Here is a 17,353-nt window from a genome sequence, read left to right as displayed (position 1 = left end):
GAGACACCTGGGTGGATATCAGTGTGTAAAAAATAAAGTTGGAGCGCAAGCTTGTTCAAAAACAAATGCTGGTTATTCTGAAAGAAGAACAACATACAACCCTGACGCTATCCTTAACCCAAAGCCAACACCACCGGTAAAGTTCCTCAGTAATTAGATCAGATGCAATGTAGTGTGTGAAGGTGCCGTGTCTTCTTTTACTTGATGTCCATGTTGCTTTCTTAGCCTAGCCCTGATTGTAAAAAATGTTTTTTAATCTCAGTTTGGATTTTGACCTACTTAAATTTTAAATGAACTACCGTATTTTCCGGACAATACCTCACAGTTTTTTTCATAGTTTGACTGGAGCTATTTATTTTGTGAAATTATTAACACATTTTACATTTACATTTAACACAATGTCTTTTTCTCCTTTATTATGGATTTTGTGGCTGGTGCGATTTATACTCCGGAGCAATTTATAGTTCTTAAAATACAGTATTAAAAGCTTGTCAAGTTGTTTGGAGTGATTGTCAAATATCCCATTTCAAAATATCAAGGGGCAGTGAGATTGTTGAGTCTTAATGAACTGTACTGCAAAGATTTGTGTCACCGTGGCAATGGAAGATCTGGTTGTCTCATGTGAGATATTCCCCTCCCTAATCCCATAATCTTTTAGGGCCACCACTCTCACCCCCCTACCCCCGATCGGATTAGACGCTCCTGGATCAGCGTGTCTAACCTCTACGCACTCCCACCTGATGGCCCACATTTTAATTCTACTTTCCAGGATGAACTAGTTGGCCAGATGGAAACTGGAAGGTCTTCTAAGAGCAGCCTGCTCTTGATCTTCTTTGCCGTGTCACTCCTTTCAAATGCATATGTCTCTTGAATAACAAGCCTACCACAACAGAAGTGCAGCAACACATGTAGACAGACAAGGATATGCCCCTCCATTTGTCTCAGCAAAAAATGACTGCACTTTACTGAACAGTGGTGAGTCGTATGTGTATATTATACTGCCACCTGGTGGCCAGTACAAACACACAATGTATTAAAGTGAGTCCTGTGTCCGTTGCAGCACCTCAAAGGGCACTTCTGACGTGGAAACCAAAAAGAGCGTCTCATTATGATGATGAGAATGGGCCACCAGTGAATTCGTTCCTTTCAAGCAGGCCCCACTTTGAAATCCTTCCGGTGAAATGAGATGAAACCGCAACATGCGTTTGAATGGTGACTCAACAATGAAAAGAAAACATGTTGCTCATGAGCGTCTTCAATCCGGGATGTCAGCAGAGGTAGCAAAAGTACTTTCACTTTGTACTTTATTTAGTAAACAAATATTTGCGTAACAAAAAGTGCTGATTTGATCACTGAGAAAAAAAATGCCGACTCTGAAGTACAAAAAGTACGGTAAGGTACGCACTATGACAGCCTACTAGTACACCACACACAAACCTCCAAAGAGGAGAATCCACATTTTGAACAATGACAATGTTGGAAATTTTGATTGTCAAAAGATTTAGAGGGATTTAAAAAAATATCTGTTTTTGGTCATTTCAATTCTTTTAGCATGGAAAAAAGAAACACCCTTTTGGGTATAAAGCTTTTATTCCAAATAACATAACACAGTTTGAGAGGGGATATACAATTAATTTTAAATTCAAAAATAAAATATTGTTTCAGAAAAAAGAATTACACTACGGATCACAGTGCTTTCCAAGAATAAAATATTGAGTCTATTTCTCTTTAGTTTGGTAGCAGTAGGCTTCCGTAGTATGCAGGATGTGCTTCATTACTAAAAAAAAGCTTAGATTTTGAAAATGTACTCCCTTCAACCTTTGCTATCAATCCATTCGGTTCAAGGTTCAATTTTGCTGAAACCCGAGTGTGTCGGTAGCTCCACCCCTGTTCTGACGTCACCCCCCCCCTCTACAAACGCAAACACACACATCTCCCACGGCACGGACAGACGCAGCCTCCTTGTGCAGAGCACTCCAGTGGACTTAAACTTCAGGATTGGGGCAAGAGATTTAATTTGATCAACTTTTTTTATTAGAATCTGAAAAATGAAGAAACCAGAACCTAAGGTGAGCCGTGGCAATTATTCTGCATTCTTGTGGATTATTATTTTGCCACAAAGGAGCGGCTTAAGAAGCAACAAGTGGTCAGTTTGCAGGATCACGCATATCTGAAAGATTATTTTCTGTCACGCTTATAATAATATAATTGTTTGTTTTTGCTTTAAATTTTATGAATATAAAATGCTCAAAAGTAGTGGTAGTAATATATGTTATTGATTTCAAAAGTGTAATGATAAAGATGATTCTTGTCATTTCTGCCCCTATCAGCCTTGCGACATTTCCATCAAAATATATCGAATATTCACATTGCCGCAAATTAGCAAGTGTGTCTTCACCCTGCCAATGAGGTCACCTGCTAATCTGAAAATCCTTCATCTGAGACACGCACAGACACAGGCATTGTTCCATTTTGTCTTTCCGATTGTCCGGTCTGGTCATTTTTCACACACCACTTTTTGAGTTCTGTTGTATTTTTTTGTTTGCACTTTCCAAATGTTTGAAAAAATCAGTCATTGCTTTCCAGATGAAAAGCATTTGAATGAGGCTCGGGCCCATCCGATGGTCAGCATGACGAGCGGCGATCACCTCCTCCCTCGCTGCAAGTCTGAGGGGATGCTTGAGGACCTGGGCCAGGGGTGTCCTACCAGCCTCTTGCAAGTCAAAGGTCATGATGAAATGTTCTCTTTAGGTATGATTCATTTCATTTACCCTCTAATGACATCCTGCGTGTCTGCTTTTTAAAAATGCTTCATCTGCACTAATGATCTAATCTAAAAATAGTAGATTATGCACTGAATTATTAAAGTCGTTTGATTATGGAGTGAATAACAACTTCAGAGGAAATGTGTTTACATTTCATGGCACGCTTGCGTTTTCAATGCAAATGACAACTGGACGAAAGCAGGCCGAGTTGGAGTGAAAATACTGTGTCTGTAATATTTCGGTCCATTTCTAAAGAGACATAGGTGTCAAACACAAAGACCGGGGGCCAGATACGGCCCGCCACATCATTTTGTGTGGCCCGCAAAGATAAACTGTGCATCAACTTCATGTGTCAATAATAAAATTACAAATATTTACTACCATTCATCTTTATAAAATATTTGATAAAAATGAGTTTTATACCCCTGAACTAAGACTGAAAGCACTCACGGTCCAATCGTTTATTGATTTGTACCATGCGCTGAGTCCATATAGTTGATTTAACTTTTATTAATCTCTTTTGATTTCAGTGCCTTCTCCCAGTGCCTTAAGACTGGACACGTCTACCTCATATGGAGCCGCACAGGAAGTGGTGGCCATCAAGGATTATTTGCCCACCAGTTTAGTCAGCCTGAAATTCTCCAAAGGCGATCGACTTTTTGTTCTGGACACGTCGGGCGGCGAGTGGTGGTACGCACACAATAACAGGGAGATGGGCTACATCCCCGCTGCTTGTGTCAAACTGCTCAACTTCAGGAATTGTTCGCTTAGTGATAGCGGAGTGATCGACAGTCTTGGAGAGGAAGAGGAGCTGCCGAAGGACTTTGAAGGTTTAGGAGAGTGGAGAGCTAACGACTATCCGTTTTGTGAAAAACCCTTTGCGCATCCCTTAGACCAGAACCGCCAACGTGTGACAAACTCTGCTGATTTGATTCTTTTTGACACGTTTGCAAATCCAAGTCACTCCAACAGTAACACCAAGAATATTCATTTTAGCGGCCTTGGTAGTTGTCCCGACCGAGCGGAGCAACACCTCCACAGGGATAATCCTCTTTTAAGGAGTAAACGTTCCCAGAGTCTTTCCCAACTCTGGCTTCTCCAAGCGCAATCAAATCCGAGCATTCCTTCCTCTTGTTTCTTCACGGGCCTGAAGGCGCCTTCGCCGGAGCAGTTTCAGAGCCGCGAGGACTTCCGAACGGCTTGGCTCAACCACCGAAAACTGGCCAGGTCTTGCCATGACCTGGAATCCTTAGGTCAGAATCCGGGGTGGGGTCAGACCCAACCGGTCGAGACCAGCATTGTGTGTGGCTTGGATAGCGGCGGAGGTGTGGTTCAGCTGCCAGACACCAACATCACCCTGCACGTTCCCGAAGGGCACGTTTGCCATGGCGACCATCAGCAGATCTCCATGAGAGCCTTACTCGATCTTCCCTTGGAGCTCAATAACGACAGCTGCTCCACTGTCAGCCCGGTGGTGGAGATCAAGCTCAGCAACATGGAGACCAAGTCTTTTGTCACTTTGGAGATTCAAGTGTCAGTCACTGTAAAAACAGAGAGCGAGATATTTTGTGTTCGGAGCGACAGCAAAAATGGACCCTACGCAACCATTCCGACTTGTTACATTTATAAGGACATGGTCCAAGTGCGCCTGGACAGTCTTGAGTCGTGCATGTACGTGGCGGTTGTGGTTCGGTCACTGAACATCAGTCATGGCGTGAGTGTGTGGGACCAGATGCAGAGAAAGGTCACGCTCGGGGTTTACGGACCCAAGCACATCCACCCTACTTTTAAGACTGTCGTGGCCGTGTTTGGCCATGACTGCGCCCCGAAGACCTTACTGCTGAGTCAGGTGGGTCGCTTAGCTTGCTCCACCCCTGCAGTCAGCCTCCAGTTGTGGGGGAAGCAGCTTTTTATCCTGAGGTCCCCACAGGATCTCCAGGTAGGACTGTACCCAAACGTAGCCCACTATCAGGTAAAAGCTTGCGACGGCGCCGGCCTCGTCCGGGGATTTCAACTGAAACTGGGCAAGGTCGGCCGACTGGTTTACGTGATGTCTTCGCGCGACCCCAATATCATCTCAGACTTTACTCTCAGGGTCCAAGTCAAGGACATGCTGGACTGCACCCTTACTCAGTTCTGCATCCAAACGCCGCAACCGCCGCCAAAGTCCGAAGGGAGGACGACGGGCCAGAGGAGATTCTTGAAAAAAAACGAGGTGGGTAAGATTACCCTGTCGCCGCTGGCTGTCACTTCCAAATACCCCAAATTTCAGGAGCGCCGTATAACCAGCCTAAAATTCGGCAAGCTGATTAAAACGATAATACGGCAGCACAAGAGCAACTACCTGCTGGAGTACAAGAAAGGTGACGTCATCGCCCTGCTCAGTGAGGAGAAGATCAAGATCAGAGGGCAGCTGCGCACTAAAGAATGGTACATCGCATTCTATCAGGGCAAGACGGGACTGGTCCACGCCAAGAACGTTTTGCTTTTGGGAAAAGTCAAGCCCATTCATTGGTGTGGACCTGATTTAACGACCACGACGCTGCTGGAGCAGATCCTCAAACCGTGCAAATTTCTGACATACATCTATGCCACCGTGAGGACCCTTCTGATGGAGAACGTGTCAAACTGGGGAGCGTTTGCCGACGCGCTGGGCTATGGGAACTTGCCGCTGGACTACTTCTGTCGGACCGAGATGGACAACGAGCCAGAGAAGGTAGCGTGTGTTCTGGAGAAACTCAAAGAGGAGTGCACCAATGCGGAGAGCAAGGGGAGGAAGTCTTTTCAGAGGGAGCTCATGATGGTGAGTAAAAGTTGTGGTGAGTGGCTCGATTGTGAAATGACTTCCTGAAATGCAGGTGACAGACAAAATTCTGAGAAAATTCTGAGCAAACTCTCAGAAAAACTCTCAGCAAATTCTCAGAAAATTCTGAGAAAATTCTCAGAAAATTATTAAGAAAATTCTGACAAAATTATGGCAAAATTATGGCAAAATTCCTCAAAGCGGAACATTAGCATTAATGTATTTGCAGCTAATCACTTTGGGTCTGGCGTTTCCCGTTCATTTTGGCGCGCCATGCCTTTCAAAGCCCGGAATCGTCTTACATAGCTATTGCTCAATCAAACATTTCATCCTTAAACAAGCCTTTCATTCTTTCTCGAGGCTCAAAGTGAAGCCGGATTGAAATTTGTCAGCGGCTTTGGGCCAGAACCCGATTGCCGTACTGGGATGAAAAGCTGTGGGAAGTGATAACTGATACCACAAGAAAACAAAGAGAGTGGACGCACCCCTAACATCACGGTTATCATTTAGCAAGACAACAATTTTGTCCATTTTTCTCATCCGCCCACTGCACTCGTTTACACCTGCAAAACGACATGAAGCCATCTTCCTCCCTCACAAGTGTGAAATGTGAGCAGGAGGCCTCGCTGGAGGGGCATCCGACACTGGCTGGGCCGGTCTCTTCAAGCGCCGGATTGGGTTACACCTGACTAGAGTGTGTTCACTCAATCATCACATTTAAAAGGTGCAATTTAGCACCACCATCAGATGCTCAACCATTCAGAATCGGCCTTAGACTCAAGATGAAGTGTCAGGTTGGTAAATGAAGCTTCAAATGTGCTTCATGAAGCAGTTGTAATTTTTTTCACTCCTCTAGAGGGCACTCTCTGTTCAACATTGCGTTAAAAGTATACTGACTTGACATTTCTAAAACTGCTTTATTCACACCAACAGTGCCATCTAGAGGAGTAAATAAAACAACTGGTTCATGAAGCAAATCTGAAGCCTCATTTTCCCATCACTAGTGTCAACGCCGCAACAGATTCAGGTTCGCATCTTCTGAACTCCTGAGCTGTGTTTTGAAACGGTTTTGTGTTTCATGGGACATCTTGCACTTCAATCCTTTCCGGCTTAAATGACAAAGCTGCTTCATCGCACGTAAGGCCATTGTGCCCAAGAAGCCTACCGTGTACTGTAGGTGTTTGGGGCGCTATTTTTAGATCCGAGCCTTCACGCGGCTTAAATGGGAAAGCGTGTTAGAAGGCCGCCCGCTCCGAAGGAGAGCGTGCCGGCCGGGGATGTTACATGAATGTTGCATCCCAATTTGGGAATCATGAAATGACCATCCTGCCACCACCGTTAGGCCTTGCTCAAGATGGACTGCCAGGGTCTTGTTGCCAGATTGGTTCTGGACTTTGTCCTGCTAACCACGGCGGTGGAGGTGGCATCCCGCTGGAGGGAACTTGCAGAAAAACTGGCCAGGGTGTCCAAGCAGCAGATGGAGGCTTACGAGGCACCGTACCGGGATAAAAGCGGCGTGCTGGACAATGAGGTGAGAACATGCCTCTGATAATTGTCATTTAGGGTTTGTAGATCAGATTTCAAAAGTTTTGACAATATAAATGATGCACCATATAAGAAATTATTTAGAACGATAGAACGTGCACATGAGAAATGAAGCAAGAGTTTCTGAAGATTGACGAAAGTTTTTCTTCCAAAATTTGGCCTTGCCACTCAACCTTGATCTCCATCCCATCAGTCCATGTGGAAACCAGCCTATGACTTCCTGCTGACGTGGGCGGCGCACGTAGGGGACAGCTATCGGGATGTCATCCAGGAGCTCCACGTTGGTCTGGATAAGATGAGGAACCCCATCACCAAGAGGTGGAAGCACCTGACCGGCACCCTCATCCTCGTCAACTGCCTCGACATCCTCCGAAGTGCCGCCTTCTGTCCCACCGGCTATGGTGACTTTGCCGTCTGATCTGCCATAGTTGCCAGTCAAGCGTTTGCGCCTCGTGAGGAAAAGCGGTTTGTAAACTGGATGAATGAATGATTGAGTAGGCAGATTCTGAGTTCCAAACTTAAACTCGGCTTCTTATTGTGTACTGCATGGCATGCCAAATATTGGCATTTGCATGTCAATAAAGTGCTGTTGCTTTTAAATCCAAACAACGAAAAATCCAACATTCTGTGCTGGATTTGTAACTGCATTTGTTTTTTGTTGCTGCCTCTTGGCCAGTGCTTTTTATTATTTGCGCCCCCTTGTGGAGTTCAATCATATCCTAGAAACGATTAACGGGGACTCAGCACAACCAAATAATTCAAGGATGATTTTGCGTGAAAGAAAGCCAGCAGACAATCCCGCTGATGAACAAAGTTAAAACTAATGTGATAGGGTTTCCTTCTCTAGGTTTTGTTTTTCTTTTATGCAATGAAAGATTTTTTTATTATTTTGTTCTCTGGCCATTTCACTGGTTTTGTTGCTGTTGCTGTATTTTTTTGCTTATAATATATTTTAAAGACGATATAAGGTAAACTCCAGCGTGTTTTTCAGTGTGTGTATGGGAGGAGGTTAATTTGTTTTCACTTAATGTACAAGTTGGGAGGGAGGGTGGCATTTGCATGTACTTGCAACTAGACTTGATGCAAGAAATAAATTTGTAAATATGCCCGCTTTGTCAAAAAATAGAAATTAAAAAAAACTTGGCGTTTTTAATTTCGCTAAAGAATTTTGTTTTGCTAAATAGTGAACCAGGCATTATATGAATGCAGCTCGAAAGACCGCACAGCAATTTACGGACATGTCCGACCTTGGTTTGATTGCGACCCGTGAGTGTTACATTCTCATGTAACGAAACTCTGCTGCCATCTAGGTGCAATAAGAATGTAACAAGACCACGCGTATTAAAATAAACAATGTCATCGTCAATGTAAATAACAAAGTAATGAATAACCCTCCGCAGACAAAGGAAACGTTTGCCATAGTTGCCTGCTGAAGTAATAATAATAATAATAGTAGTAACAATACTACTAATACTAATAATAATAATAAAATAATAATAATAATAATGCGGTTTGGATAATAGTTAAATAATAATAATAAAACTTTCCCGCAGTGCAAGCATGCAGCTGTGACCTTTACGGTTTTGTACGCAGAGGAAATAGTACACGCAAAGTTTCAGAATAAAAGCATTCGACTTTTCATTGTCAAGCAGCCAGCATAATCGTGAACCTGTCTTTTCATTCCTTTGTTTTTTCCTCCTCCCAAAACCGGATATAAGTTCTCAGCCATGCTGCTGCAAGCATTCTGATCGCTCCATGGCTTGTTGTTTTTTTGTCCACGCGTCACGCTCTCGTGTGGCTTAGCAAACTCAGCACCGCGACGCGACGTTGCAGACTCACGAGGGGACATAATGTGACATTTCCACGCTGTGTTACGAGTGCTCGAGGAGCGAAGCCACACCGCGGAGATGCAGGGATGCGGAGGTTAAGGAGGTTGAGGAGATTAAGATTGAGGCTGCCGGAGTGCGCTCTGCGCCACCCTCCCGAGCCGCTGCTCAGGCGGCCCGGGGTCTCTTTCGATTAAGCATCTTCCCATCCCCGACTTGATGCCGCGCCTGCAGGATGGGGACTAGTTTCTCCAACCTGGCAGCCTTCCAGTCCCTGCACATCGTCATGCTCGGCTTGGACTCCGCGGGCAAAACCACCGTGCTCTACCGGCTCCGGTTCAACGAGTTCGTCAACACGGTGCCTACCATCGGCTTCAACACGGAGAGGATCCGGCTGGGCGGCGCGGGGACATCCAGGGGCATCAGCTGCCACTTCTGGGACGTCGGCGGCCAAGAGAAGCTGCGGCCCCTGTGGAAGCCCTACAGCCGCTGCACGGACGGCATCGTCTACGTGGTGGACTCGGTGGACGCCGAGCGGCTGGAGGAAGCCCGGACCGAGCTGCACAAGATCACCCGCTTCTCCGAGAACCACGGGACCCCGCTGCTGGTCATCGCCAACAAACAGGACCTGCCGCGGGCCCTGGACGTGGCCGACATCGAGCGGCAGCTGGCCCTGTCCGAACTGAGCCCGTCCACGCCGTACCACGTCCAACCCGCCTGCGCCATTATCGGCGAGGGTCTACACGAGGGCATGGACAAGTTGCACGAGATGATCGTCAAGAGGAGGAAAGCGCTCAAGCAGAAGAAGAAGAGGCAATGATAGGTCTGCATCTTACGTGACAGCATGCGGGGGACACCTTGCAAGTCCCCCCACCCCCCCCCCCCCGCGTATGATCATTTAGAATATTTAGAGACGCCAAAATAAACCTACGCTTAAATGCAAGTAATTATTTCCAGCGGGGATATTCGGTACTTAACACATTTAGTGGACCACCTGTCATGATTCAATTAAACATAACAATCCGACAACCCCCACCCTATCATTTGACAAGAAATAATAATGACTAGCTACGTGCTTTTTGTAAAACAAGAAATTAACGTGTAGCATATTTTTGCATTTAAAACAAGCATGTGGCACATTGCAAGCCTTTTAGATGTTCCATCGTGCCAAAACAAACTCCATGCAAACTTGCAATATTTCTAGGGGGGGGGGGGGGGGGGGGTGACCACCACTCTTTCAATTGCTGTGATTTCTTCTGATTCACAAGGGGGAGGAATTTCTTTCTAATTCAGCTTTCATAGCCATTTTTGAGGGGAAGAGGTCACAAATTAATTAAGCATAGATACGACATCATGTTAATCCTTGAACGTGGTGTTATAGCAGCACACAGCAGATTGAAATAAAATAAAATACGGTATTATACATAATAATAAGATTTTTGAGCAATAAAGTCAGGTGTGATTTTTTTTTTCTGTAGCCCCATTTAAAACAGCTGCAGAAAAAAAAAAAAAACGGTATTGAGTCCACAATAAAGATTTTTATTTTCAACCGATATTTAATTGTAGCACTATCAAGAACAGATGGGGCGGTGGTCTATTACATTTTATAAGCGTTGCAAATCGATTTATTTTCAGGGAGCACATTTCACAATCTCCCATGCAAATGACACGCTTACGCATGAGCGATCGTAAATCGTCGAGATGAACGGCGAAGACAAGCTTCTGGCTCCGTGGCATCGGTCAGCACCTCAGTCCCACAAGATTATTAAAGGGACCCACAAAACACCATCCCTGCACCTGCAGTCCAAGAAGACAAAATGATGTCAAGGTCATGAAGCCTTAATAGGAAGAAAAAAAAAATCATTAATGAATGCAATGAGGCCTGAACTGCTTTTGATTGCTGCTGGTGGCGGAACGACTGTTACAGTAGCATCCGGTTAAAGCTGGATTTCAAGTGTCATACTTTCAAAGAGTGAGACCTTTGTACCTTTGCTGGCGGAACGGTGATTGACTCCCACCAGCTCATCTCTTCCAAATATAACCAACCACCTGGTAGCAGAAGATGCCGCATGCAAGCTAAAAATGCACGATGGCTGACGATGTTATGCCGAATCATTTCATGTCGTCTGTTCATCACTGCAGCTCGAGCAAAGTCTTGACCAAGGCATTTCTCCTTACAATGGGGAATAAAGTCAAAAATGTTTTCCTTCACTATCTACTCTTTGTCAAGATCTGATTTGAGCACATGTTAAATTATGGCCCTCAAGTAAGTGCTTTGAACATTTGCAGGTGACTTGCGCTGGCTAGGTACAAAAATAGGGCCTAATAGGACTCAAATGACTTCCTGTTTAGTTCTTAACCCATCATGTAGGCAGGAGAATTGTTGTGCTTAATTGTACTTATTTATTTGGGCCACATAGATTTTGAAAGAACAGTGTAACTTGGGGTTGAACTCGCACTTGAATGTTACAAGGTGATGCAGCCAAACAGTCAATGAAAATGCAGTCTGATGATTTTCACGTTGTAGCAAAGTCGATCTGCAGTATGTTACACTTTGGAAACAGTTGTAAGTGAAACCAAATGTGTTGGCAGATGGCAAAATCCATTAAACAAGTATTTTGGAGATAAAAATGCTCTGCGACTGATTTCTGTTATTTGATGCTAAAAAAAACTCAATCTAACACCCACCCACTCAATTTTTTCACCCACTCTTCTTAACTTTGCTGCTACAAAAACATTCTTAATTGTTTCACACAATCTCGTTTGTTGTGAAAGGGTGTTTCATTTTGATCTTCAGTTGCTGAAAATTTGTATGAATGACCTGAAAAGCTTGGGGAATACATAGTAAAGAAAAAAATACTTCGTTGCATTTTAACTCGAGTTCAATATTTAACCTTTTATTCCTCTACCAAACCTTTAATGACTTATTCTATGTATGAAACGGGACATGTTGAGCATCCCTCAGAACATAATAATAATAATAATAATAATAATAATAATAATAATAATAATAATAATAATAATAATAATAATAATAATAATAATAATAATAATAATAGGTATAAAAAAATGGATGGATGGATAATAATAATATTTTTTCTATTTTTTTCCTCCGAAGCGGAAGTGACAGTAAAATGCGCATGCGCAGCGGGCGGAGCCTGCGGAAGTCCTGACTGGAAGGTCTTTTTGTTTGGGGCTCTCTCACATTCGCGACGCACCGATCGAGTCTCTGGTTCATAACCGTTTTTTATCTGCATTCATTTCGGTGAGTATTCGCGTGTGTGTTGACTTTGTTTGGTGTCACACGTCATCACGTAGCTAAAGACGACAAGGCATGTGATCCGATGGCGTCAAAATAAATCGTAGTCTCATATTCGTGTTGCCGTCATGGGCGACGTTCGAAGGCTGGTTACGCTAAATTAGCCCAATTTAGGGATTTTTCTCACTTGCCTGGTACGTCTTACAGAATGCTAGGTGACGCTTGACCTACATTTTCCAAGCGAAAAGGCACGTTAAAGAAAATTGTCGCTTCACTAAATCAGTCCGCTGTCAGTTTTGTTGCTGAGATTAACGAGCTGGTTCGAGGCCCCAGCTAACCTGTGCTAGCTCAGCGCATGGTAAGGCCCTCGGGGAGCTAAAGCTAACAGCTAAAGCCATATATAGTCCGCTAAAGACAGGTATAATCCAGTTCAACCGTGTATGAACAAAACTTTCGCTTCCTTTTGCTATATTCATGACATTGCTTCATTGTAACACCGTGCAATGTCTTTCTTTTTGACAGTTGTTAACATTTAATTTTGTGTTTTTTCACGTTGCAAGTAGTCGGGTACGCACCTGGAAACGAATTTGGTTCCCCTCACATTTCAGCCTCCTTAAACCCATTCTCATCTTTTTCAAGGTGTCTTTTATGAATAATCAAAAGCAGCAAAAGCCAACGCTAACAGGCCAGCGTTTCAAAACGAGGAAAAGAGGTTGGTCTAACTTTGGTTTATGCTTTGTTTGGGTGTGCCCCTCTTCCTAACATGTGCTCTCTTTGCCTCTTCAGATGAAAAGGAGAGGTTTGATCCTACTCAGTTTCAAGAAAGTATCGTACAAGGCTTGAATCAAACTGGCACTGACTTGGAGGCGGTTGCGAAGTTCCTTGATGCCTCCGGCGCCAAGCTTGACTACCGCCGCTATGCCGAGACACTCTTTGACATCCTGGTGGCTGGTGGAATGCTGGGTACGTCGTGTGGACACGCTCACAACAATCCTCGCGTCGAGCTGATGTTTGTTTCTGAATCATCTTTACGTTCTCCTGCAGCCCCAGGAGGGACTCTGTCTGATGACATGACCCGCACAGAGTTTTGCCTCTTTACGGCACAAGAAGACCTGGAGACGATGCAAGCATATGCTCAGGTAGGCATTACCTTGAGAAGCTGGAAAATATTCATTTAGTCTCATTAAACATCCCGGTCTATTTAAGATAAACAAATTTTAATTCAGAAAGTGGGGATTTCTATACATATTCCAAAATTAGATTCAAAAGGTTTGAATCATTGTAATTGCACTTGATTGTCGAAGATGGTTCACCTGTCATCCAAAAAGTATTTTTCATTATAAAATGTACTGTGGAATTTCCCATTTAACCTCTGACGGGCACTTCTCTTTTGGAGGTGATCACAATAGGGTTGTTTTCGTTGCCAGTCACGCCTCGTGAACAATTATCCACCATGCTAACTGCCTGTCTAGTAAAGAGAAAAATAATATTTTAAAGGTATTGTGGTATTCAAAATATAAATACAGCCGCCCACATGAGGACGTTCCAGTAGCTTAAGTACTCTTCTTTAAATTTTACTTTCGTCTGAAGCTTGCGAACACTTTTTGCTTGCAACACTAAACAAAAAAAATTGACCAATCAACGGTTCGTAACTAGATAATTAATTTAGGGTTATACTGAACTACATTTTCCGACTAAATTTAGGTTGCTTGTTTGGCACCAAGGTTTAATTTTTAGAATGGGTTACTTAAGTTTCCAGTTTGTAAAATTCTTGCATATTTTCATCCTTATGACCTTCTGCGGATGAGCGCTTACTCCAAATGTTCCCCCTCAGGTTTTTAACAAGCTGATCAGGCGCTACAAATACCTGGAAAAGGGATTTGAGGAGGAAATCAAGAAGGTGAGCACCTTTTTATTTTTTTTATTTTGAAAAACTATATTGGTGTCGACTGTTGTGAAAGGCACACGCTGTGAGAGATGTTGCGATGTTCAACGGTGCCTGCAAATCGCATTTCTCTGCAATTGTGTAAGCATCGTTTTGTTGTGCCCAGTTGCTGCTGTTCCTGAAAGGGTTCACTGAGTCTGAGCGCAACAAGCTGGCCATGCTGACCGGCATTCTGTTGGCCAACGGCAACATATCGGCCTCCATCCTCAACAGCCTCTTTAACGAAAACCTCGTCAAAGAGGGTAAGGGGCCGCCGTGGCGCGGCGACCGCCGGCGGCTGGGACTGTCGTCATAAGCGGTACGCTCTTGTGTGCAGGAGTGTCCGCAGCTTTTGCTGTCAAGTTGTTCAAGTCTTGGATCAATGAGAAGGACATCAACTCTGTCGCTGGCAGTCTCCGCAAAGTGGGCATGGACAACAGACTGATGGTAAACGTTTTAGCCGAAAGCCAAAAGATTCCGCGCTTGTGTTTTCTGACGCCGCTACCTTTTCCCCCGGAAGGAACTTTTCCCCGCCAACAAGCGGAGCTGCGAGCATTTTTCCAAGTACTTCACCGACGCCGGGCTGAAGGAGCTGTCCGACTTTGCCCGGAACCAGCAATCCATCGGCGCCCGCAAAGAGCTGCAGAAGGAGCTCCAGGAGCAGATGTCCCGCGGAGACCCACTCAAAGAGGCGAGGCGAGCCGACTCCCTGCTGGTTGCCCGCGCTCGGCGCTAACGCGGCCGTCTCTTGCCCCACCGCAGATCATTGCCTTCACCAGGGAGGAGATGAAAAAGGCCAACCTCTCTGAGCAGGCCATGATCAGCATCATTTGGACTTGTGTGATGAGCTCTGTGGAGTGGAATAAAAAGGAAGAGCTGGTGACCGAACAAGCCATCAAACATTTGAAGGTTTGTTAACCACCCGATTGTCTTGTTTGTATTTTTTTTTGGGTCTTACGCTTGTTCAGCGTCGACGTGACGCTCTCTTCTCCACAGCAATACAGCCCTCTGCTGAAGTCCTTCACCTCCCAGGGTCTCTCTGAGCTCAGCCTGCTGCTGAAGATCCAGGAGTACTGCTACGATAACATCCACTTCATGAAGGCCTTCCAGAAGATCGTGGTGCTCCTCTATAAAGGTCTGCAGGCAGGATTTGCTGCGATTTGAAATTGCTTGTAAATGTGGCACTCGTCACGGCGTGCCAATGTATCAGTCTGAGGCTTCCTGCAGCTTTTCATAGCTGATGGGAAAAGTTTGTGTTGCAATGCAAAAATCATAAGCTGACTCGGCGTACATTAATGCATGCAAAGCTCCGTGGCTGATGGGCTTCCTCCTGCGGCAAAGCATTACAGTAATCGATTTTTGACAAACCATGCCTCCTCAAATGTATCTAACCTACTTTTGCTCGTTGTCTAAAAAAAAAAACAACACCCAAACTTATCATCACACACAATGGTGTTAGCCTGCTGCAGCATTATGAAATTTCAGGCAGTCAAAGTCACGCTATTTATAGCACTTATTGATTGATAATTTGATCACATGCGGACTGCATGTGACGAAATACTAGATGTACTTCTGGCGTAAAAGTGAAGCGTGGAGAGTCTGCTGGCAGAACGTGCGAGTGCAGCCTCGCATATCCACACACTTCTTAACTCTCAGTTTTTTCTGTCAAGGTCTCTTGTTGCCAGCATCAGCATATGTGTGATTTTCCGCCTTTTTCCCTCTTCCTCAGCGGATGTCCTGAGCGAAGAGGCCATCCTTAAGTGGTACTCCGAAGCCCACCTCGCCAAGGGGAAGAGCGTCTTCCTCGAGCAGATGAAAAAGTTTGTGGAGTGGTTGAAGAATGCAGAAGAAGGTGAGAAAACAAAGCAACACTCGTGAAAAGTCATTCACGTAGCCGATGGTGCAAAATTTACGTTTTCGTTCACATTTAATTTCTCTAAAATGCTCGGAATAGAATCATTTGTACGAAAACAATCGATTCCTTCAATCGCTGCATCAGTTAAATGTGGGAATCGTATCGAACCTTGACGTTTTCAAATATCAGCATTGACCTAAAAAAAAAAAAAAAAAAAATCCATATTGGGCGGGCCAGAGGTTGGACATTGTTCAACGCTGCGATCAAGTTACCCAAAGTTTGACTTTTATGTTTTCTTCCTGCAGAGTCTGAATCGGATGAAGAGGAAGCAGACTGAAATTTTCAGTTGCCAGATGAGTTCCCCCCCCCCTTTGCGTACCCGCACCTTTATTTTTTTATTTTCAAACGAGTAGAAATGGGATTGGTAGAATGTCGATGCCCTTCTGACTTTTCTACCTCCTGGTATAGTTCCCTCACAAGTCGCACACGTTATTTTCAAATCTTTTTTTCCCAAGGGCTCGGTCCTCCTTTGTAACTGTTGGTGGGTTGTCCCCTTCAGTTGTCGCTCTCGTAGTGCCCTCTAATTTGGACAGCAAACATTCCGTGTCATCTTGTGGCCTCTGCTCGCTCCGGCCTTTACTCGGAGTTCACATCACTTTACCACAAGACTGTGAGGCCAACTGAAAATTTTTTGCCAAAGTTCTTTTTTTCTTGTCTTTATATTTCTTTTCTGCCCCTTCCAGTTTAAACTTGACATTTTGGCTCATACTCACTCAAACGCCGCCTTTTTTTTTAAAAAATTTTTTTTTAACCTGTCCCGTGTGTTGTGGCCACACTGGTTAGTCCATTGAAAGACAACGCCCTATATATTGCCTCGCCGGCAATCAGATTATTGGTTTCTACTTTCGTTAATCTGATGTAAACCAATTGACTTTTTTATGAAATAAAACTTATGAAATGATGCCGTGTGTTTTGAGTCGACCAAAGAAACATTCTGATGGAGATGAGCAACATACGCAATGTGAGGAAATTCAAAGTTTTCTCCCAACTCATCATGCAACACTTGTTTATGGTACAAAAATATTTATTTTGCAGAAAAATAGTTGCTGTGCCACACAATACAGTAATGTTACACATTTGATGTTGAGGTAAACAAGTTTGAGGTAGTGCAACATTTTGTAGGAGGGTTACACATCTGTGTTTGAAATATGCGTGCCGGTCAAAGTAAGGTTTTGTGCAAAAGTCAACATTGCGGCGATTTGATCAAATTGTACTCGTTGCAGCCGTAGCTGCTTCGGGGGTTGCTGGGACCAAAATAGTGCAACCTTACACACGGGCTCATGTTGCAGTTCAACCAAAACACAGGTTGCTTGACA

At 44.3% G+C, this 17,353-nt stretch overlaps 3 protein-coding genes and 1 long non-coding RNA gene across 7 annotated transcripts; 3 read left to right on the top strand and 1 right to left on the bottom strand.

Annotated features, from left to right (window-relative positions):
- Positions 1-8,279, top strand: LOC125988259 (SH3 domain-binding protein 4-A). Of its 4 annotated transcripts, none has more exons than XM_049753221.2 (7): positions 1-136; positions 770-975; positions 1,061-1,277; positions 2,587-2,751; positions 3,296-5,568; positions 6,911-7,099; positions 7,307-8,279. In XM_049753221.2, the coding sequence occupies exons 4-7, from the start codon at positions 2,622-2,624 to the stop codon at positions 7,529-7,531; spliced, it is 2,817 nt and encodes a 938-aa protein (XP_049609178.1). In that variant the 5' UTR covers positions 1-136; positions 770-975; positions 1,061-1,277; positions 2,587-2,621; the 3' UTR covers positions 7,532-8,279. The 4 variants fall into 4 exon arrangements, with proteins under 4 accessions (XP_049609178.1, XP_049609182.1, XP_049609181.1 ...); XM_049753224.2 differs by having other exon boundaries at positions 2-136; positions 893-975; XM_049753225.2 differs by lacking the exons at positions 770-975; positions 1,061-1,277.
- Positions 8,280-8,768: 489 nt separating this feature from the next.
- On the top strand, positions 8,769-10,151 carry LOC125988299 (ADP-ribosylation factor-like protein 4C). Its single transcript, XM_049753338.2, has one exon. It carries the CDS (start codon positions 9,175-9,177, stop codon positions 9,757-9,759), a length of 585 nt encoding a protein of 194 aa, XP_049609295.1. The 5' UTR covers positions 8,769-9,174; the 3' UTR covers positions 9,760-10,151.
- Positions 10,152-10,155: 4 nt separating this feature from the next.
- Positions 10,156-12,899, bottom strand: LOC125988307 (uncharacterized). The gene is made up of 3 exons (XR_007488277.2): positions 12,774-12,899; positions 10,927-11,112; positions 10,156-10,736 (listed from the first exon to the last, which is right to left on the bottom strand). It is a non-coding gene; the product is annotated as an uncharacterized lncRNA (long non-coding RNA).
- bzw1a (basic leucine zipper and W2 domains 1a) lies at positions 12,134-16,938 on the top strand. Its single transcript, XM_049753328.1, has 12 exons — positions 12,134-12,204; positions 12,838-12,910; positions 12,985-13,161; positions 13,243-13,337; positions 14,033-14,098; positions 14,250-14,385; positions 14,460-14,569; positions 14,643-14,813; positions 14,885-15,031; positions 15,119-15,257; positions 15,852-15,974; positions 16,283-16,938. The coding sequence occupies exons 2-12, from the start codon at positions 12,847-12,849 to the stop codon at positions 16,312-16,314; spliced, it is 1,260 nt and encodes a 419-aa protein (XP_049609285.1). The 5' UTR covers positions 12,134-12,204; positions 12,838-12,846; the 3' UTR covers positions 16,315-16,938.
- Positions 16,939-17,353: the final 415 nt, after the last annotated feature.

This window comes from Syngnathus scovelli, chromosome 2 (assembly GCF_024217435.2).
Source record: "Syngnathus scovelli strain Florida chromosome 2, RoL_Ssco_1.2, whole genome shotgun sequence".
Taxonomy (NCBI): Eukaryota; Metazoa; Chordata; class Actinopteri; order Syngnathiformes; family Syngnathidae; genus Syngnathus; species Syngnathus scovelli.
This window is presented reverse-complemented; position numbering and strand designations above follow the sequence as displayed.

Bases quoted from the DNA above. Each gene is read 5' to 3' on its own strand.
- LOC125988259 (XM_049753225.2), top strand. From the start codon at position 2,622: ATGGTCAGCATGACGAGCGGCGATCACCTCCTCCCTCGCTGCAAGTCT. The intron at 2,752-3,295 runs GTATGATTCATT...TTTTGATTTCAG, and splicing joins TGATGAAATGTTCTCTTTAG to TGCCTTCTCCCAGTGCCTTA. The intron at 5,569-6,910 runs GTGAGTAAAAGT...CACCACCGTTAG, and splicing joins TTCAGAGGGAGCTCATGATG to GCCTTGCTCAAGATGGACTG.
- LOC125988299 (XM_049753338.2), top strand. From the start codon at position 9,175: ATGGGGACTAGTTTCTCCAACCTGGCAGCCTTCCAGTCCCTGCACATC.
- bzw1a (XM_049753328.1), top strand. From the start codon at position 12,847: ATGAATAATCAAAAGCAGCAAAAGCCAACGCTAACAGGCCAGCGTTTC. The intron at 14,099-14,249 runs GTGAGCACCTTT...TGTTGTGCCCAG, and splicing joins TTGAGGAGGAAATCAAGAAG to TTGCTGCTGTTCCTGAAAGG. The intron at 14,570-14,642 runs GTAAACGTTTTA...TTCCCCCGGAAG, and splicing joins GCATGGACAACAGACTGATG to GAACTTTTCCCCGCCAACAA.